Here is a 24,620-nt window from a genome sequence, read left to right on the forward strand (position 1 = left end):
TCCTTACGCAGCCACGCTCTGGAGAAGGAGGAGGAGGCGGAGTCGGACGAGGAGGCGGAGTCGGACGAGGAGGAGGACGAGTCAGAGGCGGGCCAGCAGGTAAGTAGACTGCGCCGCTGTCCAGTGTGGCTGTGCTGTCCTGTCCTTCCCCCTGGATCTTGTGTTGCGGGCGCACCGCCTCCCTCTCGGCGGCGCGCCTGGACGCGCGCGCTTGCGGTCGTTCGCGCGCTCGCGGTCGTTCGCGCGCTCGCTCGTACGCGCGCAAGCGGGCGGTGTTTCGCGGCGGTGATAAGAGGGGGGCCCGCAGCTCACGGCGGTGTTAAACGAGAGGTGGGCCCGCAGCTCACGACATTGTTTTGGTGAAAAAAACAGGCCCCATTGCAGGGGCCTGTTTTTTTCTACCAAAGGCAAGTCGCGGCAGTTGCCGGGCCCCCCTTTCAATTAAGTTTGGCCGGGCCCCCTACACTACTACCCCTAATACCCCCCTGATGGCGGCCCTGGGAGGAGGCAGCAGTATTTCACAGTGTGTACGCGGTTTGGCTGTTCGATTATATCGGGCCAGTGGTTAGATCCAAGAATTTGAGGTAGACAGGCAGCAGGGCTCGTCCGCATGTTCCGAAATTGCCACGATTTTTCTGGATGGAATTTTTTTACATTTTAGGCTCAATTCAGCAAAGAGAACATCAGCTAATGGGTAGAACAGATGAATCTGGTAGCCGAGTAATTGTGAAATAAGAAATAGTGTAATACTTTGTGAAACAAAAGCTTGGCTAAATGAGACATTTCAATAATTTTACAAGATTTGCACTGTAGATAGATTGAATAAATAATGGCCAAGCATGGCCGATAACCATCCATTTCTGCCAGTGTCCGCAGCGCTGTCCTGAATAAAAAGGATGCATCCGTGATTTTTTTTTTTGAGAGGGGAGATGCCTCTGGGGTACATTTGCAGATTCACACTCACACTGGACTGACTTTGGAGGGTACTACATCTGCCCTGCAGTGCCTGTGCGCTGTCCTTCAGTGGTGACATGACCCCAGTGTTATGATTGTAACAATCATTTTACAACGCTAAATGTTACTATTGTCTTGATTAAAAGCTGAATTTTAATTCCTTTTTGGTTTTCTAATTGGTCTGTAAAAAAAATTCGTAGAGCTCACTAGCTAAATTGTTCAGGAAAAATAAAAACTGAGATGGCAAACCGATGCCAAGGCAAATGGTCCCTTAAATACAATAATCCAATAGGATAGATTTGTACAATTTGTTCTATCCTCATATATATACTTGTTTTCACCTTACAAAGGTGTAAAGTATTATTTCCTAGACAGGACAATATTCATAAAGACAACGCAAAGCAAAATGAATTGGCCTCTTGATATTAAAGATTATACCTGATAGCGGGTTTTGCTCTCTTCTCTACCTAACCATTTAAAGAGAACAGTATTAGTAGGTCTGTTTTTTTCAAGATTACATTTTTTTGCGTACAACATAGGATTTGTGGCCACTGAAACATAATTCTGGCCTGCTTGCTATGAAGCTTCCTTGGATGTGACCTTCATCCATGAAGTGGTCCTATTACAGACAATTGAAACTTGGTGATTAATGGAGCACTCTCTTAAGGACTGTGTCTCTTATGTTGCAAGTTTTCATGTATCTTCTTCGTCATCACTAACTCCCACGTCATTGTCTCTACTTCTAAGTTCCTCTTTACTCTTCACATACGCTTGTTTTATATTTTCAAGTTCAACAAGTTCTGCTTTGAATTTTTCCATATGTGCTGCACGACGATTCCTTACAAGCTTCATCGGAAAAGGATTCATCTCATTAAAGGCAATATTCATTAATTTCCTGAGAAGGTGAAGTAAAGAAAAAACAGCTTTTTTTATTAAAAAACAGTTGAAGTAAAGATAATCATGATTGTCATAAACTTTGCATGATTTGTAAAATAAGAAAAATGCATTAAAAAAAAAAACAAAAAATGTATTGCCCCCCTCCAGTTTCACAGGAGAAAATTTTTTAAATCAGCCTTCAATCGAGATCTGGGTCTATAAATGGGAGGAGCCTAAGTAAATTACTACTCTTATGCAAATATCCAACAACGTATTATTTATTGAAAACTTTAACTCAGCCACACAGAAGGCAAGTTATAATGCTGTGATGTTAGTATATTAAAAAAAAATCTCTGTGTGTATTATCCAAAGAATACTTGTACTAAAGTTTGATGGGACCTCCACTCCCTTTACCCTGTACTTGCTTTGTTTGTTGCCCTGCTACCTTCTAGCGCACAGCGGGTCCTAGCGGAGACCAACAACTACCTTTGGCTTCCAAACACTTCGGCGACCACAACTGTAAGGCACGGGTCTCAACGCTCGATAAGTGACATACAGTTCTACTGTTAAACACTGTCTCCTATAGGAACACTTGTGTGTACACACTGAGTTATTAGTATAGTCTGTCATCACAATGAATGAACATCAGTCTGGGTTCTTGTAATATTTTCTCTCCTCCACCTCAGGTTCTATTTTGTGATTAATAAATGTTACCACAACAAACCCTTCATGAGCACAATTCACAGTAACTGATAGTTGGTAGTAATGGAATCAAAACCTCAGCACGAGGTGAGTGCCCCTTATAGGACTTGTTTTAGGAGGCAAAATTTCACCGATTATTTAGGATAATTTAGGGTAGAAGAAGTGATGGACCAAACAAGGCAGTTGATAATAATAAAATTGGTGAATTTCCTAACTTCTGCCTCAAATCACCTCAGAGGGCAGAGTCACTCAGCAGTGTGTCACCTCTCCCTCACAGAACAGAAACTACCGTTTGTCCACTCCTTTCTAGCTCTGTCCCCTTCAGACTCCTCCCCCTGCTCCCTCTGCCTTCCTGCTGACAGAGCCGTGCTGAGTCCTCTCCCATCACCACCAACAAGAAGCACCCTAGGATGGACACATATGATATGGAAGGGGGAACAAAAGACATACAGGGCCTCAGGATAACATGGACATGACAAGCCGAGACTCAGAAACACCCAACATCACAGATATTCCTCTTAAAAGCTTCCCTCTTCATTTGAATCGCTGGGTGTTCTATCAGTGGGATACCCTGTTACTAGCTTATTGTCAAGCGATTACCCAGCCAAGTTTGAGACCCCTGACATATATGTTGTCGATATTAGGTGGATCCAGTGTGTCAGAGACAGACAGGACCCACTCTCAGTTGGTCATTTTAGCTGAACTGACAGATTCGGCCGAGAGAGAACGATACAGCTTCTCTGTATACAGGAAACATAGAAGCTGTAACATTAAAAAGTTAAAGAAGCAGTCAATTAAAAAAGTGCTTAGAATCAAAAAATACATTGATTTAACAACATTTTTAAAAAATATTCAAAAGGTTTCCATAGCCTTTAAGACTGGCCATACACATTAGATGTATGTCAGCTGAACCCGCTGACCGTGTAATGTGTATGGTGGCATTTCGACTCTACTCCGACGGCAGATACTGGGAGAGAGAAGGATCAGGCATGTTTATTTTCAACATGCCCATTCCTTCGGTTCATTAGTGGAAAAGCCCTGCCAGACTTCGGTTCATTAGTGGAAAAGCCTCTGCCAAACTCCTGGCAGCGGCTTTCTCCCCTTTGAAAACATTTGTAAGGGGGAGTCAGGAGTAATAGCTATCGTTTGGATGACAGCCTAACTCACCAACCCTATAATGATAGTGATCCACAGAAAACAGGAAGTGTCAGCCTATAGTAACTGCTCTAATGTCCAGTGTGAAAACTGAAATATTTCCAAAGAAAGAAAAAAGTAACAAAAAAATATACGCATTTATCATAAAAATTTTATTTGGTAAAATATGTTTTTTTTGTTTGTTTTTTTTTCTCCAAAAAACATATTAGCCTGTTTAACCCCTATCCGCACGAGGAAGTAACTGTACGTCGTTGCGGGAGGTTACTTCCCACACGAGGACGTACAGTTACTGAGTTTTTCCCGGTGCACACTGTCGGCAACAGTGTGCAACGGGAACCGGGAGGTCAGCTGTCACCGACAGCTGACACTCCACTCTTGCCAACCAGCGGTCCTTTGACGCTGATTTTGGCAAATTAACCCCTTAAATTGCCCTCGGTTGCAATCGCCGAATTTTGGGGGTTTCTAACATATCGGCAGACCCCGGTCCGAAATCGCGGGGTTTGCCGATAGTTAGTATGGCAAACGGAAGCCAAACAATGGCTTCCGTGTCTGCCATGGACGGAAGCCCATCAGAACCAACCTTCGGCTGGTCCTGATAGGCTTCCTGTCAGAGTGACAGGAAGTCACTGTGTCTTTCCCGATGCACACTGTCGGCGACAAGGTGTGCATCGGGAACTTGGAGATCAGCTGTCCCAGACAGCTGACACTCCAGTGTTGCCGATCAGCGGCTCATCGCCGCTGATTTTGGCAATTAACCCGTTACATGCGGGGCTCGATTGCGATCTCCGCATGTAGGGGGTTTGTAGCACATCAGCAGCCCCCATGCAATCGTGGGGGCTGCTGATGCTTGTGATGGCATCCGGAGGCCAGGCAACGGCCTCCGGGTCTGCCATGTATGGAAGCCTATGAGGATCAGCCTCTGCTGATCCTCGTAGACCAACTGTCAGAGTGACGTCACACTGACAGTTGGAATACATTACACTACCTAGGTAGTGTAATGTATTCTAGCAGCGATCAGAGCTGCAGATCAAAAAAATAAAGTGTAAAAAGTAAAAGAAAAGTTAACAAACAAAAAAATAAAGTGTAAAAAGTAAAAAAAGTTAATAAAAATGTTTTATAAAAGTGTAAAAATAAGTTTTTATTTTCCTATAATAAGTCAATTATAGGTAAAAAATGAAAACGTTAAAAAAAAAAGTACACATATGTGGTATCACCGTGTTCGTAACGACCCAAACTATGAAACTATAATGTTAATATTTCTGCACGGTGAACGCCGCAAACAAAATAAACGGAAAACTATGTCAGCATCGCTATTTTTTGGTCACCACCCCTCCCAAGATATAGAATAAAAAGTGATCAAAAAGTCGCATTTACCCCAAAATAGTACCAATAAAAACTACAACCCGTACCGCAAAAACAAGACCTCCCACAGCTTTTTTGACGAAAAAATAAAAAAGTTACGGCTCAGAATAGCGTGTCTCAGAAAATATATTATTTTATAGAAACGTAATTTTATTGTGCAAACGCTGCAAAATTTTAAAAAAAACTATACACATATGGTATCGGCGTAATCGTACCGACCCGCAGAATAAACTAAAACGTAATTTATTTTGCACGGTGAACGCTGTAAGAAATAAAGAATTTAAAGCGCCAAAATCGTTGTTTTTTGGTCACCATTAGCTCTAAAAAAAGATCCTGTGGGGTCCAAATGCTCACTATACCCCTAGAAAAATTCCTTGAGGGGTGTAGTTTCCAAAATAGGGTCACTTTTGGGGGGTTTCCACTGTTTTGGTCCCTCCGAGGCGTTGCAAACCCGACGCCACTGAAAACCAATCCAGCAAAATCTGCGTTTCAAAATCCAAAAGGCGCTCCTTCCCTCCTGAGCCCTGCTGTGGGTCCAAACATCAGTTTATGACCACATATGGGATATTGCCTTGAGGGGTGTAGTTTCCAAAATGGGGTCACTTTTGGGGGGTTTCGACTGTTTAGGTACCACAAGACCTCCTCAAACCTGACATGGTGCCTAAAATATATTCCTAAAAAAGGAGGCCCCAAAATCCACTGGGTGCTCCTTTGCTTCTGAGACCTGTGCTTCAGTCCATTAGGACACTAGGGCCATATGTTGGATATTTCTAAAATCTGCAGAATCTGGGCAATAAATATTGAGTTGCGTTTCTCTGGTAAAACCTTCTGTGTTCCAGATTTTTTTTTATTACAAATGAATTTCGGCAAAAAAAATGAAATTTGTAAATTTCACCTCTACTTTGCCTTAATTCCTGTGAAACGCCTAAAGGGTTAAAATACTTTCTGAATGTGGTTTTGAATACCTTGAGGGGTGCAGTTTTCAAAATGGGGTGATTTATTGGGACTTTCTAATATAGAAGGCCCTCAAAACCACTTCAGAACTGAACTGGTCCCTGGAAAAATGGCCTATTGAAATTTTCTTGAAAATATGAGAAATTGCTGCTAAAGTTCTAAGCCTTGTAACGTCCTAGAAAAATAAAAGTACGTGAAAAAAAGTTATGCAAACATGAAGTAGACATATGCGGGATGTTAACTAGTAACTATTTTGTGTGGTATTACTATCTGTTTTACAAGCAAACACATTTAAATTTAGAAAAATTTGAATTTTTGCACATTTTTGCTAAAATTTGAAGTTTTTCACAAATAAATATTGAAATTATCGACCAATTTTTTCACTAACATAAAGTACAATATGTCACGAGAAAACATTCTCAGAATCGCTTGGATAGGTAAAAGCGTTCCAGAGTTATTACCACATAAAGTGACACATGTCAGATTTGAAAAAATCATCTGTGTCCACAAGGCCAAAACAGGCTGTGTCCTAAAGGGGTTAAAGGAAATCTGTCAGCAGTTTTGAGGCCTTAAAACTGCTGACAACGCTATATAGGGGAGGGCAAAGTAACGATGCCTGTTCACTCGTTCATGCAAGTTGCATGACCGAGAAATCTATGTTTAGTTCCCATATGCCACAGTCGCTAGTGCCACCCTCTTTTTGAATGACGGTTCTAGCGTCCAATAAGAGCAGAGACAAGGGGCCGGCGTTTTTCCTCGAAGAACAAGCCAGGAGCACTTGCACATCAAGGGGCCACCTCAGAGACCCTGGTGCTAAGAACAAATGTTGAATTCTCGGTCATGTATAAACCAGCATAACCTAGCTCAAGTCAATGGAAAAACCCCATTGAAGTCAATGAGAACGGAAACATCTCTCTATATTTTTCTTTAAAAATCACGGAAGAGGTTAACATACAGTATAGAAAAACAGGAGTGTTAACATTATTTCCAGTCTTGTATCAGCATACATAAACGAATCAATGTCAGATTATGAAAGGCATTTACCTGCCATCACAAATGGTCTTGGTGAAAAATGAAAGATACTGGTAGATTTCTGTTTCCTCAGTCAATTTTAAGATCTCTTCTTCGTTGTATTTAAATATTGCAAGAGCATAACGAAAGATAACCTGTCAAAGAGAGCAAGAGTTTATAACTTCAAGACTTAAAGTAAAACATGTGTCATTGTTTATGCTTGTGATCATGATCCTAGTATAGTAGTCCACAATTGTTCCCTTCTATTTTCCCCTCAAGTATTCCAATCTACATGATCAAAATGGACGACTGTGGCTAAAAAACATTTTTATAGCAACTGTGCAAAGAGATCGATATTTACTGTTACAATGGGATGGACTATTCATTAATCCCTTTGTACTAAAGTGGTAAATCACCTGCAATGTACTTGATGATGTTGTTGGCTCGAAACAAATGTATGGGTTTGTGGAATTGAAGGACATGTTTTAAACCTAATTTTGTTTAAAGAGTGACTGCACTTTCATCAAACTTTTGATATGTCATAGAGACATATCAAAAGTTTGGTTCAGTGGGGGTCTGGGCAAGTCGTCTTCAGGCTGACGATGAGCACTGATCAAAGCCGAAGGTGCAGGGCACTCAGCTGAGCGCTTTTGAACCTTTGTTTCAGCGATGGTGGGGTCTTAGCACCCAGACCCAAACCGATCCAGACTTTTGATATGTCTCTATGACATTTAAAAAGTTTGATAAAATTGCAGTCACTCTTTAAGTGCCTGAGACAGGAAAATAAGACTATGAGTGCAGAAGACCGCAGGAGAATAAGTCAATGTAGAACCTGACAGAGCACCTGACAGAGCACTGTTCTCATCGATGTGGCTGGATGTCGTATTGTAGCCAAGGCCAATTATGTTGACAGCGCAGTGTTAGTTGTTGTAGTGAAGGAGACATGACTCCTGCAAACTTTGTGGTCCCTCTGTTTTGATTATCTGTGGGGGTCCTGGCATTTAGCTTCTACTGATTCCACATTGATGGCTTATCCTTAAAGAGGCTCTGTCACCAGATTTTGCAACCCCTATCTGCTATTGCAGCAGATAGGCGCTGCAATGTAGATTACAGTAACGTTTTTATTTTTAAAAAACGAGCATTTTTGGCCAAGTTATGACCATTTTTGTAGTTATGCAAATGAGGCTTGCAAAAGTCCAAGTGGGTGTGTTTAAAAGTAAAAGTCCAAGTGGGTGTGTATTATGTGCGTACATCGGGGCGTTTTTAATACTTTCACTAGCTGGGCGCTCTGAAGAGAAGTAACATCCTCTTCTCTTCAGAACGCCCAGCTTCTGACAGTGCAGATCTGTGACGTCACTCACAGGTCCTGCATCGTGACGGCCACATCGGCACCAGAGGCTACAGTTGATTCTGCAGCAGCATCAGCGTTTGCAGGTAAGATCGACTTACCTGCAAACGCTGATGCTGCTGCAGAATCAACTGTAGCCTCTGGTGCCGATGTGGCCGTCACGATGCAGGACCTGTGAGTGACGTCACAGATCTGCACTGTCAGAAGCTGGGCGTTCTGAAGAGAAGAGGATGTTACTTCTCATCAGAGCGCCCAGCTAGTAAAAGTATTAAAAACGCCCCGATGTACGCACATAATACACACCCACTTGGACTTTTACTTTTAAACACACCCACTTGGACTTTTGCACGCCTCATTTGCATAACTACAAAAATGGTCATAACTTGGCCAAAAATGCTCGTTTTTTAAAAATAAAAACGTTACTGTAATCTACATTGCAGCGCCTATCTGCTGCAATAGCAGATAGGGGTTGCAAAATCTGGTGACAGAGCCTCTTTAAGTCTGTAGAACCGGGAAAGTCCTGTAAAGACCATAGTTTCCCATGTAAATTTCCAACAGTAATCATGATACATAGTTACATACATAGTTACATACATAGTATGTATAGTAGTATGTCTGACAGAATTTGCTTTGAGCTGTTGCATAGCAACAATCCAAGAATGCACTGGGTGACAACTGCTGATCTTCTTAATCCTATCTATTCTGTATTGTCACTAAATCTCCTCCAGGCTGCTTTCTTCATGTAGATGATGTACGTAATTACTAGAGCTACTGCCTGCTTATAGCAAATTCTACAGTCAAGATTGCAGACAGAATATAAATTATTTTCTTCTAGAAAGCAAGATAGAGGTGACATGGGATTAAATCAGGGGTCTCAAACTCGGCAGGGTAAATGGGTCGCACATAGGAAAAATGTGAAGTTGACGGGCCGCATTATATTAAAATTTGATACAATACAAAATTATTGTTAATCAATTAGTTATTGGAACTACTATAACAATACTACATTACTATAATAATACTACATTACTATAACAATACTAAATTACTACAATAATAGCGCTAGGTTTAAACTTAACGGAAATTTGCGAATCTACTCCACGTGCTTATTTTAACAATCCAGTTTTCCAGTTTAAGTGTCGCTAAATGCAGTCCGGCTGCTCAGTTGGCAGCGTTTGGCAGACACAAGAATATCAAGATTGGGCAGCCCCTTTTTAGATAGTGCCACAGTACCCTCTGTAGATAGTGTCACAGTGCCCTCTGTAGATAATGCCACACACCCACCCGTAGATAATGCCACAGTGCCCTCTGTAAATAATGCCACAGTGCCCTCCGTGGATACTGCCACAGTGCCATCTGTAGATACTGCCATAGTGCCCTCTGTATATAATGCCACACCCTCCCTAGATAATGCCACAGTGCCCTCTGTAGATTATGCCACAGTACCCTTTGTAGATTATGCCACAGTGCCCTCTGTAGATTATGCCACAGTGCCCTCTGTAAATTATGCCACAGTGCCCTCTGTAGATAATTCCACAGTGCCCTATGTAGATAGTGCCACACACACACACAAACACCACCTATAGATAGTGACACACACACACACACACGTCCCTATAGATAGCGCCACTGGGGCTCCCTCTAGGAGTGGAATCCCCAGCCAGAGCATTGCGGACGCTTTGGTCGGGGATTCCTCTGCTGGAGGAGCCCCTGAAGTCACTGTCCATAGACAGTGATGTCAGGGGATCCTCCTGGACTGGAATGTGATGTCAGAGACAACCCCAGAGCCGGAGTCCCAGAGCAGAGCACTAGTTTAGGCTCTGCTCCGGAACTCTGGGGAAGCCCCTGACATCACTGGGCACTACTAGCACTCTGCCTGGGACTCCATCTCTGCTCCTGACATTACTGTCCATATATAGACAGTGATGTCAGGAGCTTCCGCAGCCAGAGTCCCTAGCGCACTGACTGTGCGCTAGTATAAGCTCTGCTCTGGGATGTCATGAAGGAGCGCCGGCGCACTTCTTCTTTGGCCTGCCCTTTCCTCTCCCGACGGAGCTACCATGCCCTGCGTGTTTGAAACCCCTGGATTAAACAGAACACTGTTATAATGCAACTAGGTTAGGGGTGGTGGAAATTATTTCATGTGTCTGCTAGAGTTTCTCTTTAAGTGGACAAGGTCCAACTGTTAAATACTTACATAGATGCAAAGATTTTACAAAAGTGAAATAAATATTTTGCTGGTTTTTTTATTAATCAGAACTTACAATGTTAAACAATTAATGAACACGTTCTTTCTACTATTAGGACAAAGTTTCTGAGGACAATCCTAACTCAGCACTGCGACCCTTTCATTCTCAGGATCAGTGGGGATTCCAGAGGTCGGACTTCCACCAATCATAAATTAATGGCATATCCTAGCGAACTAAAGTTTACTCTACCTTTAGTTAACTCTATTAAATGTAGGTTTTTCTGATTTAGTATATATCACAAGGTGGCACTGTTTGACAGTGTTCTTGCGAAAGTCTGAAATCTAGCCAATACTAAATTAGCATATTTTATATAATATTTACTGTGTTTGATTTTTTTCATTTACCACCACATACATAAACTGAAAGCAACATTATGATTTCCAATATGCGGGATATATGTATTTAGGGGTGTACGCAGGCTTTTGTCAAGTAAAGGTATGCTTATACAAATGTGCCATGCAAACACATACAAAAAGATGCACATGCACTTGATAGGCACACTTAATGCACTCATTATAAAGGCAATAAATAATGTCACCATACAGTGTACATAGACAATTCTGCCATACCGTGCACTTAATTAACCTCAATACAGTACACATTAATAACATTGTTAAGCCGTACAAATAATTAAGACCACTTTTACATGACCATTTAACCACAACTAAAATGCTCCCAATTACATAAAAATATCCTCAATAATAGTGCCATCATAGCCAGAGTGCCCTCCATAAATAGTCGTCCCCCCCCCCCCCATACATAGTAGTGCCAACAGTGTAGCAGTATAATTTGTGGTGATCTTGGGAAGTCTAGGTTGGTGAAGTGGTTAGTGTCAGTGTCATTTTGTTTTACTCATTTAACTATATCCAAAACTATGTACTAATTAGTTTTATAATATATTTTTTATAGGGATCACAACTCTATCTCCTATTTCCTTAACACAATCACAGTTACATGATAAAAGTCTGACTACTGACAGCCGCCACTAGAGGGAGCTTTCTACATGTAGATTAAAAAACTATCATTGAAGTCAAAAGGAGCTGTATAAATACATATGTGGTCAGCTTCCTATAGTGGTGTCTGCTGGGGCAAAAACGCTGAGGAGACTGAGGAGTATATACCACTGTATGTAATGCCCTTTCTATGCCTGTGTATAATTTCCAAATATAAACCTACCTTTGTTCCTTCATACAAGAAGGCATCCCACACTCTAAGGAGAATATCACTAACCAGGCTGTCAACAAACACCACAAGGAACCAGTTGAAAGTGATAAGCGATAGATCAATTTTGTATTGTTCAAAGTGTGCAGTCAAACGGGGCAGCTTTTCCGACAAAAAATCTTTGAATACTCTTTGATCTACCTAGAAACATAAAACATATTTTTTTATTGTATATCAGTTAAATAACACTCAATCATTTCCAGCAAACTCTATAAATGACTAACATACTAAACTGTACAAAAATATACATAATCCAATAGGAAAATACATTTTCAGCATTTTTGGCAGTTAAGAAGTGGGGCATAGGGTCAGGCAGGAGACACTTCTGCTAGAGCTTTTGATGTAATGATGACATTAATCCTGAAATGTATCATTTTGGTTCATTGCAGGCAAAATATAACATTGTGCCAAACTCATTGTCCAAAAAATCTTACCTGTGATCCTGACAGATTATTGCCGTAGTATCCTGCTGGCATTATATTTTCAACAATGTCAACTAAACAATAAAATGCACTCTCCTCGTCTTCCAGGACTAAAAGTGCCAATGCAGCTAACCTACATGAGAATTAAAAACTGCACTGTAATTACATTTTAAGAAAGCCAGTGATCATTATAATAATTTCTACATCCAAATTCCTACTTATTTGCCTGTAATTGTAAATTGAGGAATGAAAATATATTTTATGGGGCATCTCTTTTACACATGACTGTGTAGAGGAGAGCAGAGCTCCAAAACCTTTCCTGCTGCCATTGCAAATAATGATTTAGGTGGCCATACTCATTGAACTGCTGTTGGCCAGACACTTGTTTGGCCAACAGTTATTTGTCTCGACTTCCCCATTGAAATGCACTCTTGGCTCGGCCTAGTGTGCCTGTTTATTTCAATGAGGAATATCTCCTTTGGAACAAAGCATTCGGTATGATGAAAACCAACATGCCCAATTGTTCTTTCTGCCATTAGAGAAGAGTCAGGAGGTTCCATGCACATTATATTGTCCGCGATCTTTCTGAAATCAGCTGGTTCGGCCAAATTGTATCTAATGTGTATGTCCACCTTTAGACTAGTCTCAAGGCAAGTCGAAGTCTAATCTTATTCTTGTCTGTGATCTTAGACTGAAACTGATTTCCAGAACAAAAGGGCATAAAGGCTACGTACACCTTTGAAGTAGTTTACATATATATACATATATATATATATATATATATATACACACACACACACATATATATATATGTCTATCTGTGTTTTGGTGGCACTTTCTAATTACTTTTTATTAAAAATTATTTGTACTTTTTGAGATTCAGCTGCTTTGTATCCTGTATACAGAGCAGCTGTATCTAGCATTGAAACCTGAATCCGTCAGGTCAGTGGGACTGACGGGTACAGTGTCAGCGGGAACACATCTTAGTTCATAACTTAGATGTAAACGTGAACAGGTGGAAAGAAGGAAGTTGAGTAAAGTAACACATGACTACAGGAACAGACTACACAAAGGGGTGGTTTATCGTCTGCAACGATAGAGACTCTTAGGTCTGCATAGGAGGTGTATACATAAAATCGTAAGATATTTTTAACCCCTTCCCGCTCCTTGACGTACTATTACGTCATGGCAGCTGTATCGTTCGCGCTCCATGCCGTAATAGTACGTCTCAGGAGTAACGGCCGTTTCGGCCGTCCTCCCGACACATACAGGAGCTGTGACGCTGCTGTCTTGTTCAGCAGCTGTCACAGCTCCTACAGCGGGGACCGATCGCTGTGTCCCCGCTGATTAACCCCTAAAAAGCCGCGTTCTTTAGAGATCGCGGCTTTTTAGGGGTTAAGCTGCCATCGCCGGCCTGCTACGCGACAGCGGCCGGCGATGGTGACTATGGCAACCGGACACCAAACAATGGCGTCCGGCTATGCCATAGACGGAAGCCTAGTGGGTCCTGACAACGTCAGGACCCACTATGCTTGCTGTCAGTGAGTAGCTGACAGTTCTAATACACTGCACTACGCATGTAGTGCAGTGTATTAGATTAGCGATCAGGGCCTCCTGCCCTCATGTCCCCTAGTGGGACAAAGTAATAAAGTAAAAAAAAAGTTAAAAAAAGATGTGTAAAAATAAGAAAATAAAAGTTTTAAAAGTAATAAAAGTAAAAGTCCCACTTTTTCCCTTATCAGTCATTTATTATTAATAAAAATATATAAACAAACAAATAAACTATACATAATTGGTATCGCCGCGTCCGTAACGGCCTGAACTACAAAATTATTTTGTTATTTATCCCGCACGGTGAACGCCGTAAAAAAAAATATTAATAAACCGTACCACAATCACAATTGTTTGGTCACTTCACCTCCCAAAAAATGGAATAAAAAGAGATCAAAAAGTCGCATGTACCTAAAAATGGTACTGATGGAAAATACAGTTCGTTACGCAAAAAATAAGTCCTCGCACGGCTTTATTGATTGAAAAATAAAAAAGTTCTGGCGCTTAGAATAAGGGAACACAAAAAGTGAATGATTGTTTACAAAACGTATTTTATTGTGCAAACGCCATAAGACATAAAAAAAAACTATAAACATCTGGTATCGCCGTAATCGTATCGCCCCGCAGAATAAAGTGAATGTGTCATTTATAGCGCACGGTGAACGCTGTAAAAAAAAAAGTATACAAAAACAATAGTAGAATTGCTGTTTTTTAGTCACCACGCCACCTAAAAATGGAATAAAAACTGATCAAAAAGCCGCATGCACCCCATGAAAACTACAATGGATTCCTCAAGGGGTCTAGTTTCCAAATTGGGGTCACTTTTGGGGGGTTTCCAATGTTTTGGCACCACAAGACCTCTTCAAACCGGACATGGTGCCTAATAAAAAAGAGGGCTCAAAATCCGCTAGGTGCTCCTTTGCTTCGGAGGCCGGTGCTTCAGTCCATTACCGCCCGAGGGCCACATGAGGGATATTTCTCTAAACTGCAGAATCTGGGCAATAAGTATTGAGTTGCGTTTCTCTGATAAATCCTTTTGTGTTATAAAAAAAATGGTATAAAAAGAGTAAATTTCACCTCTACTTTGCTCTAAATTTCTGTGAAACACCTAAAGGGTTCATAAACTTTCTAAATGCTGTTGTGAATACTTTGAGGGGTCTAGTTTCTAAAATGGGGTGTTTGATAGGGGTTTCTAATATATGGGCCCCTCAAAGCAACTTCAGAAATGAACTGGAACCTAAAAAAATAAATAAATGAGGCAATACTTCGCTTCTTACATTATACTGATAATGAGCCGTGCCCACTCCGAGATGACCCCAGTTTTGACCGTTTGTATAAACGGAGACCCCTATTAGACCGTTCCAGTGCCCGGTTTTCCCAAGCATACACCCCCGAGAAGTGTTTTTCTATTGATGAGTCCCTGGTACATTTTAAAGGGAGGGTTCAATTCCGCCAGTACCTGCCAGGTAAGAGGGCAAGGTATGGCGTGAAGATGTATAAGCTGTGCGAGAGTGCATCAGGGTATACCTACAGGTTTAGGATATATGAAGGAAAGGCCACCCCCAAACCAGACTGCATCCTGGACTACAATAGGTACATGGGAGGGATGGACTTGTCAAATCAAGTCCTGAAGCCCTACAGCGCCATGCGGTGTGGTATAAGAAGCTGGCCGGGCACATCATACAGATGGCTTTGTACAATTCGTATGTGCTACGTCGATGTGCAGGCCAGAGGGGAACTTTCCTGGAATTTCAAGATCTAATCTTTAGGGACCAGGAAGGGGGGGCACCCAGTACTTCTGGAAGCGAGGCCACACGCATCGTACCAGGGCAACACTTTCCAGGAGAAGTTCCCCAAACCGGTGGAAAGGGAAAGAGTCAAAAGAGGTGCAGAGTCTGCTATAAGAGGGGGATAAGGAAGAACACAATATACCAATGTGACACGTGTCCCGAAAAACCAGGGCTCTGTATAAAAGATTGTTTTAAAATGTATCATACATCCCTTGATTTTTAATTTACCCTGATGCACTCCGCAAAGCTTACCCCCCTCATCTTTCCCTTCTGAGCCCTGCCGTATGCCCAGGCAGCTGATAACAGCCACATGTAGGGTATTGTCGTACCCAGGAGAACCCACATTACAATTTAAGGGGTGTATATCTCCGGTGGCGCATGCTGGGCACACTATATTGGACACTGAAATGGCATATACATATATAAAATTGCAAATCTCACACTGCACCATCTGCTGCGCATTATCTTTTACACAGTACCTGTGGGGTCAAAATGCTCACTACACCTCTAGATGAATGTCTTAAGGGGTGTAGTTTTTAAAATGGGGTCACTTCTCGGGGGTTTCAACTGTACTGGTACCTCAGGGGCTTCTGCATACATGACTTAGCACCAGAAAAGCTCCAGTAGGCCAAATGGTGGTCCTTTTCTTCTGAGCCCTCCCATGGGCCCAAACAGCAGTTTATCACCACAAATGGGGTATTGCCGCACTAAGGACAAATTGGGCAACAAAATGGGGTATGTTGTTCCTTGTGAAAATAAGAAATTTTGATCAAAAATGACATCTTATTGGAAAAAATATCATTTTTTTCATTTCACAGCCCAATTCAAATAGGTGCTGTGAAAAACCTGTGCGGTCAAAATGATAACAAAAACCATAAATGAATTCCTTGAGGGGTGTAGTTTCCAAAATGGGGTCACTTCTGGTGGGTTTCCATTGCTTTGATACCTCTGGGGCTCTGCAAATGCGACATGGCACCCGAAAACCAATCCAGCAAAATCTGGACTCCAACAAACACATAGCGCTCTTTTCCGTCTGAGCCCTCCCATGGGCCCAAACGGCAGTTTATCACCACAAATGGGGTATTGCCGCACTAAGGACAAATTGGGCAACAAAATGGGGTATGTTGTTCCCTGTGAAAATAAGAAATTTTGATCAAAAATGACATCTTATTGGAAAAAATATAATTTTTTTCATTTCACAGCCCAATTCAAATAGGTGCTGTGAAAAACCTGTGCGGTCAAAATGATAACAAAAACCATAAATGAATTCCTTGAGGGGTGTAGTTTCCAAAATGGGGTCACTTCTGGTGGGTTTCCATTGCTTTGATACCTCTGGGGCTCTGCAAATGCGACATGGCACCCGAAAACCAATCCAGCAAAATCTGGACTCCAACAAACACATAGCGCTCCTTTCCTTCTGAGCCCTCCCATGGGCCCAAACGGCAGTTTATCACCACAAATGGGGTATTGCCGCACTAAGGACAAATTGGGCAACAAAATGGGGTATGTTGTTCCCTGTGAAAATAAGAAAATTTGATCAAAAATGACATTTTATTGGAAAAAATATCATTTTTTTCATTTCACAGCCCAATTCAAATAGGTGCTGTGAAAAAACTGTGCGGTCAAAATGATAACAAAAACCATAAATGAATTCCTTGAGGGGTGTAATTTCCAAAATGGGGTCACTTCTGGTGGGTTTCCATTGTTTTGATACCTCAACGCCTCTTCAAACCTGGCATGCTGCCTAAAATATATTCTAATAAAAAAAGAGGCCTCAAAATGCACTAGGTGCTTCTTTGCTTCTAGGGCTTGTGTTTTAGTCCACGAGCGCACTAGAGCCACATGTGGGACATTTCTAAAAACTGCAGAATCTGGACAATACATATTTAGTAGTGTTTCTCTGGTAAAACCTTCTCTGTTACTAAAAAAAAATTGAATAAAATTGAAATTCAGCAGAAAAAATGAAATGTGCAAATTTCATTTCCACATTGCTTTAATTCCTGTGAAATGCCTGAAGGGTTAAAAAACTTTCTATATGCTGTTTTGAATACTTTGAGGGGTCTAGTTTTTAAAATGGGGTGTTTTATGGGGGTTTCTAATACATAGGCCCCTCAAATCCACTTCAGAACTGAACTGGCACCTTCAAAAAAAGGCTTTTGAAATTTTCTTAAGAATATGAGAAATTGCTGTTTATGTTCTAAACCTTGTAACGTCCAAGAAAAATAAAATAATGTTCAAAAAACGATGCCAATCTAAAGTAGACATATGGGAAATGTGAACTAGTAACTATTTTGGGTGGTATAACCGTCTGTTTTTCAAGCAGATGCATTTAAATTCTGAAAAATGCTATTTTTTGTAAATTTTCTCTAAATTTTGCAATTTTTCACAAATAAAGACTGAATATATCGACCAAATTTTACCACGAACATGAAGCCCAAAGTGTCACGAGAAAACAATCTCAGAATCGCTTGGATAGGTTTAAGCATTCCGACGTTATTACCACATAAAGTGAAATATGTCAGATTTGAAAAATGGGCTCTGAGCCTTAAGGCCCAAACTAGGCTGCGTCCTTAAGGGGTTAAACAAGACTATTTGCAAAGCTGCTTCACTTTTTATTTTAGATCATTGGAGCAATAAAAAAAATTGGTTGTAAAGATGTACATAGCCTTTAAAGAGGATCTGTCACCATCCTGTTTTATATATATATATATATATATATATATATATATATATATATATATATATATATATAGTATGGGGACTGGTCCGCCCTACTATGAGCCAAACTGGCACGTAAAAAAATATTGTGCCATTTGGCTAATAGAGCCGAATAAAAAAATACCATAGATTCCTCTCACCAGTGATTGACGGGCTGCCATGTATCTGCATGTATACATGGTAATCACTAGGGGGAAAAGGGTGAAGTGATTGATTGCACATAGAGAGATAATCATCCTTGAATTCCTTTCTTTTTTCCTTCTTTTCTGCTACTGTAAACAATTATCTGATTTAAAAAAAAAAGCTACAGCACTTCTCTGGGCCTGAGTTGTAATTTGAGGGCCTTTTACATGGGGAGATTAGACTTAAAAGGGTTGTCCACTACCGGACAACTGATGACCTATCCACAGGATAGGTCATCAGTACATGATCTGTGGGGGTCCGACAACCGGACCCCGCACCATTAAGCCACTCTGGCTGCCTCCGGGCACCAGATGCCCATGCCAGAAGTAGGTAGCTCCAGTAATGGAATAGCAGCCGAGCTGTAGTACTGCAGCTCTACTCCTATTCAAGTGAATAGGAGCAGAGCTGCAGTTCGGCAGCACGGCCGTTATGCAATGTACGCAGCCAACTGCTTCCGGCTCCGTACATTGCATAATGTGCCATAATATCCGGTGAACACAGGCCACCGGAGCAGCTGATCGGTGTGGGGTTCAAATGTCGAACCCGCACCGATGATATACTTATGACCTATCTAGGTCATCAGTTGTCCGGTAGTGGTCAACCCCTTTAAAAGTTCCCTATCATTAGCTAGTGTAAACATGTTCAGGGATTGCATGATCATCGAGAAATTGATCACTTTTCATGATCGAATCTTTTATCATGACCTAAAAATTATTGTTTGTCAACGTTATATGTCCTTGTGCAAAAAGGAATCTGCTAGTTGTTAGCAGACAAGACAGGCGGAAAGACAAGCGATCTCAAAAGCGATTAAAGAAAGAAAAAAAAACATGATTATTGCTACATATAAATGCTTGTCGAATGTTAACATCTTGCTATGTAGACAATCGCTGTTCGTTTTTAGCAATTTATCTTCACGTGTAAAAGGACTCTTAAGGTACTTTTACACGGCCTGTCCTGCGCCATGTAAACGAGTGCCCATCAACGAGACGGCGCTCGTTTTCTCCTTTCACAGGGGTGTAGCATGGGGAAGAGCGCTCGTTACTCTGATCGCTCGTCCCCATACATTATTATCATGTCAGCAGCATATCTCCCTGTTTACACAGAGAGATGTGCTGCCGACAACGATAATATGTAAAACGATACGACCAGGGCAATTATTGGGAACAAGCTTTCTGTGAATGCTCGTTTGGCCGATAATTGGCCAGTGTAAAAGGGCCTCTTTACCTTACAAAGATAACAACACTGGATATTGGTCTACACTAATCCAAGCAGGCACCATCATATAATGTATGTAAATCCTCTGTACACATATTGGTAAACAATAGTATATACTTATAACCCTCTCCAACAGATAACACTCTTTTTAAATATAATGTAGGTTGCATTGAATCCGGTTATTTCAAGCAAGATGGCTGGAAATGGAGTTTGAGCTCGCCATAGTTCTGGAAATAACCTTTTTTGAATCTTTCTGAGTTTTGCATACAACCATTGAGTTTTTTACCTGTTCAGTCCTTGACAGTAGCCAATTGTGGGGTTTTGCCATGAGTAAGCAAACAGGACCCTTCTTAGCTTCTGAATGAACTCTGAGGTAGGGCTGTTAAAGTGCTTATTATTGGTCAAAGTGCGATGTATATCAAGTTCTATCTGCTGAGTGGCTGGATGTTGAACAATCTCACACTTTCTCAGAAGGTCCTTGTAATGATTGGCAAAGATACGAATACGTTGACTAGTCAGCCATTTCCAGACACGTTTGCGGTGTTCTGTTGGGATACCACATCTCACCAGGGTTTTTAGCTCCATTGAGTGGGACAAGTCATCAATGCTGTTCCATTTCATTCGTAAGGGCTTGTCCACAACTTCATGAGTGAGCAGTTTGTTAGAGCGAATTTCCAATGCCTGGATTTTGGCTAAAAGTTTCAAGTGTTCGACCTCATACTCAGGAATTATCATGAATCCATAATCATCATATTCACTGGAATACACACATAATGGAAACATTACTTTCTAACGGAAAACAGAATGATTTCTCTGTATCCACATTCCACACCTACCTAAAAAGTGTTGCCTCCTTTGCATTATTATTTTTTTGGGGAAGATTACAAGATATGCAATTGTTAACTGGCAGAATTGGGGGAAATGTAAAGTTTTCTATAGACTACACTGGCAAACATTTAGAATTTATGGATCACCAGATAAGGTCATGTATGGTCAGCAATTTTAGGGCAAAAGGGACATTTGCACAGGGGCCTCCCCCACACAGTTCCCTCCAGTTTCTATGTAATGTTTAAGTCCAGACAAGTTTCATGCACTAGATAACATTACAAATGGTGAGGGGCAACCAACAAATGTTTGTCTAGAGGTTTCTACCAATCTTGCTCCGGCCCTGATCAGCATTATACTAAGAGGTCATTTCAGCTGAAAGTCTGTCCGAATCTCTCTACAGATATTTAAAAGCAACAGCAGGAGAGTTTTGTGGAAGTGGCTTTCGCCATATAGTTGCTTAGGGAACCAGACCATAGGCTCTCCCGACTGTATCTCCTCCATCACTTTTCAAATTCAGTGTGAGACACTGCTGTACACGTAGCTTAAAGGGAACCTGTCACCAGCATTTCACCTATTGAACTTTACTTATCCCTTACTGGCCGCTGCTATGAAAAGTTCATTGCCATTATCCCTTCTCCTAAACTCCTCCTCCGACTGTAAATAACGGTCTGCAAACATTTGACGCTTTTTATCGTAATAGTCCGGTGTCACTTTGTGCACACACACCAGAAGAGGACATCAATGCACAAGTGCGGGATTTTGTATGCTGGGGGAAGGCGAGGAGCTGTCAATCAAAAGTAAGGAGGCGGGGTAAACTCGGAAAGACTTGAGGAACGAAGATTTGACTCTTTTCAAACGAAGATTTGACTCTTTTCAAACGAAGATTTGACTCTTTTATGCTCATTAGCATACGGTGTGGGAACACTAAAAACTGAATACTAAAGCTTCAGAGCCGACTAAGAAGATAATTATAGGTTATATAGAAATGATTTTTCACCCTCTACCCCCTGGTATTGCTGGTTTAATAGGTCAAATTCTGGTGACAGGTTCCCTTTAAACTACCCTCTAAGTCAATGAGACCAGTCAATGTAGTCAAGAAATAAGTAATGCTAATAACTTATTTAGCAGAGCATTATATGCAGTAAATATACAAAATAACATATTAAAAACCATATATACACACAAAAGATAAATAAATACGCCTGTAAAATCTTTCAATCTAAAAAGGTACAAGGGGCGTGCCACCAGGTTGGTTTCACACAGCCATTATATGAATTTTAGTGTTACATCATGGCCGAAACACTGAGACCTCCAAAGTTATACTGAACCCGAACTTAAAGTTTTAGTTCAGTTCGTAGAACAGTCACTTCACCAGTGTCTGTGCCCACACAAATACAAAGTGCCTTGCAATCCAAAGACTGTAAAAATAATAGAAGGTCAGCAAAGTTGACCAAAGAAGTATGGGTAATAGATGGATATTAGGAATAAGTCTGATAGTCTTTGTAGACAAGTGAGAAACGATCCGGCCTGGAATTTTTACCTGTATTCAAAGTGAGCTATGAAACCAATGACACATATGGAGATAAATATTGGTCATCTTATTGTTGAACAGTTAGATGTTGATAAAAAGGGTTGGAAGTTTTTAATATCACACATAGGAATTTTACAACATGTTAAAAAAATCTCAGGGCGATTATGCGGATTCTTGATTTTTCTATGAAAAGTATGGTGTAAGGCTCCTTTATGTTCGCTCATTTAACTTCTTACCTGATAGGACTAAAGTGCACAGTGGACGGTTGAAGCGGTGCTTTGATATCGGACTGTAAAGCCTCCTCTATTAAACGTTTTATGACTTCACAGTATTCAGCATCCAGATATGGCAAGGCTTCTTGCAGCTTTCTCAGTACAATTAAATATTTGCTTTCTATCTGACAATTCCTAGCTTCCAGGTAACAACACTGTAAAATAAAGAACCGTATTTAAAAGGTTGTTGAACACTGTATGTGCAATGCCTTTCAGTTTTATAAATCAGACAAGAAGGTTCCAAGGTACTGTGGTGTTTCTGTAATGTCACTATAAATCTATAGAGACTTATTTTACAGAATTGGATTTATAAATCAGGTTGATACAATGTAGTCAACCAGTCAATAAATATTAAAAGGGATAGTTTCTTTGGCCATGTGTAGGATCAATAACCCATCCAATAAACATGATCATTACCTTCATAAGTAGAGCAGTCTCCTTTTCAGTTGTGTTTCTCCATAGCTGTGTCACCTGATGGATTTCAGAGTTTAAGAAATTGTTCTGTGTTTTGTAGCCATTAATGTCGTCCTTTTGAAAGATAACAAAAACTGTTAAGGCTCTGTTGGAGGTCACGTACTGTAAGAGCTCATACATCATAGTTTACAGTTTCCTTACCATTAAACTGTCAATCTTCCTATATTGCTGCTTTAAGGTCTCAATTCCAGTACTGTTTTTACTGTCTGAATCAATTTGGCTAAGAAGCTGCTCATTCTGCTTTATGATAACTTGTTGTTTTGCACTGTTTTTTTCCATTAGCAATTGTACGTGCTCCTTTAGTTCCCCTATATGGAAATCCTTGAGGCTAACATTCTGTTCCAGGTTCTGCTTTTCCTGCTCAAGGACCTCCACACGTTGCCTCAGGTCCTCAATTTGCCTAACCTTATGTCGTATCAATTCCAGTCTGTCTTGCTCCTCTGGGGCACTCAAATACTCAGTGCATGCTCTTTTCTCCTCTTGAGCAGACTCAAGGGCACGGTGAAGCAGCTTCACAAGATCCTGGTGGAAACAATAATAAAGGGAACAATGTTACGTGCTGGGCATTATAATCTTTGATTATTTTAAATATTCATTATAACACATAAAGTATATGTTGGGCATTCAAGCTTAAGAATAATTGTAACGTTTTCTATACCTGATATAGTGCGCCTTCCAATATTTTTCATCATTGGGATCATCGATTCATATATAAAAAATATGATGGTAGCAATAACAATTGCCGTCCATTAAATATTATGACCAAAGAAGCATATTTAGAAAGGTTGAAATAGTTTTAGTACCAAAGACATAACAGATCATTATCTACAGCAGGATTGGTATTGGTAATTGCTACACCTACAGTACGACTTCTTAAAGAATATCTGTCACCAAAATGCACTATGTTTTTGTACAAATTATGTTAGAATACTCTGTTTTTGTGCTTGCTAAATTAAGTGGCTTGTGGATCAAGTGGAGTTATTAAACCGGATTGTCTTGCTGTGTTCTTGGGTGTGATACTGTGTGTGAAACTGTGTTTGATATATGAATTTGTAATGTCTGTGGCTGCGGGCTGTCAGCTCCATTCCCCCCTGACAGCCGCAGCTACGAGTCGGCAAGTGCTGGCCCCAGCCTCCTCCACAGGAGACGCCAGTGCTCGCTTCCACTCACCTCAGCCTGATCCCGGAGGGTGCACTCTTAAAGGGGCAGCGCGCGCAGTGGACCTTTGATGAACTTTGAACCCATGAGTACCCTGGACTATAAGAGGGGTCCAGCCCCCTGCTTCTATGCCTGTGCGTTGTTGATGTTTCCGGAGTTTGTCTATGTGATGGCCTCCTAGTGTTTTCCTGTTCCTGTACCTGTTCCCAGCACTCCATACTATCCTGGTCGAGCACTGTGCTGTGCCAAATTCGTGCCGTGCTGTATCCCACGTCTGACCTGCTTCAGCTCGCCTGACATCTACCTGCTGCCTAGTCCAAGCCGAGCCTGCCTTGCTGCTGTCCGAGCTGCCACAGGTAACTATACGAACTATAGACATTGACCTGCGCACTGTTGGCCAGCTGCCTTACCACCAAGGCAGTATGGCCCAGTGGGTCCACAGACCCTTCCTGACAGTACGCTCAGGCCATGGACCCCGCTGGCCGATTCAAGACTATGACGACGTCTCAAGAAATGCGGGCGGATATGCTAGACCTCCCGTCTCGACAGGACCAACTCCTCCAGGCATTGAACATTCTTGCACGTCGACAGGAGGCACAAGCTGTCGTTCCTCCTACTACGCGTGTTTCTTTGCCACTTCCTGAGC

General features: G+C 41.3%; 1 protein-coding gene across 1 annotated transcript in view; it reads right to left on the minus strand.

The window, feature by feature from the left end:
- Nucleotides 1-749: 749 nt before the first annotated feature.
- TBC1D2 (TBC1 domain family member 2) overlaps nt 750-24,620 on the minus strand; it is a 45,085-nt gene continuing 21,214 nt past the window's right edge. Inside the window, exons 6-13 of the mRNA XM_075850010.1 lie at nt 22,958-23,338; nt 22,760-22,870; nt 22,307-22,497; nt 19,998-20,468; nt 12,267-12,387; nt 11,788-11,973; nt 7,048-7,169; nt 750-1,849 (exon numbers count right to left, since the gene is read on the minus strand). Coding sequence (XP_075706125.1) covers nt 1,648-1,849; nt 7,048-7,169; nt 11,788-11,973; nt 12,267-12,387; nt 19,998-20,468; nt 22,307-22,497; nt 22,760-22,870; nt 22,958-23,338 — 1,785 coding nt within the window. The 3' untranslated portion in view covers nt 750-1,647. The remainder of the gene's footprint in view (nt 1,850-7,047; nt 7,170-11,787; nt 11,974-12,266; nt 12,388-19,997; nt 20,469-22,306; nt 22,498-22,759; nt 22,871-22,957; nt 23,339-24,620) is intronic.

Source organism: Rhinoderma darwinii, chromosome 1 (assembly GCF_050947455.1).
Source record: "Rhinoderma darwinii isolate aRhiDar2 chromosome 1, aRhiDar2.hap1, whole genome shotgun sequence".
NCBI lineage: Eukaryota > Metazoa > Chordata > Amphibia > Anura > Rhinodermatidae > Rhinoderma > Rhinoderma darwinii.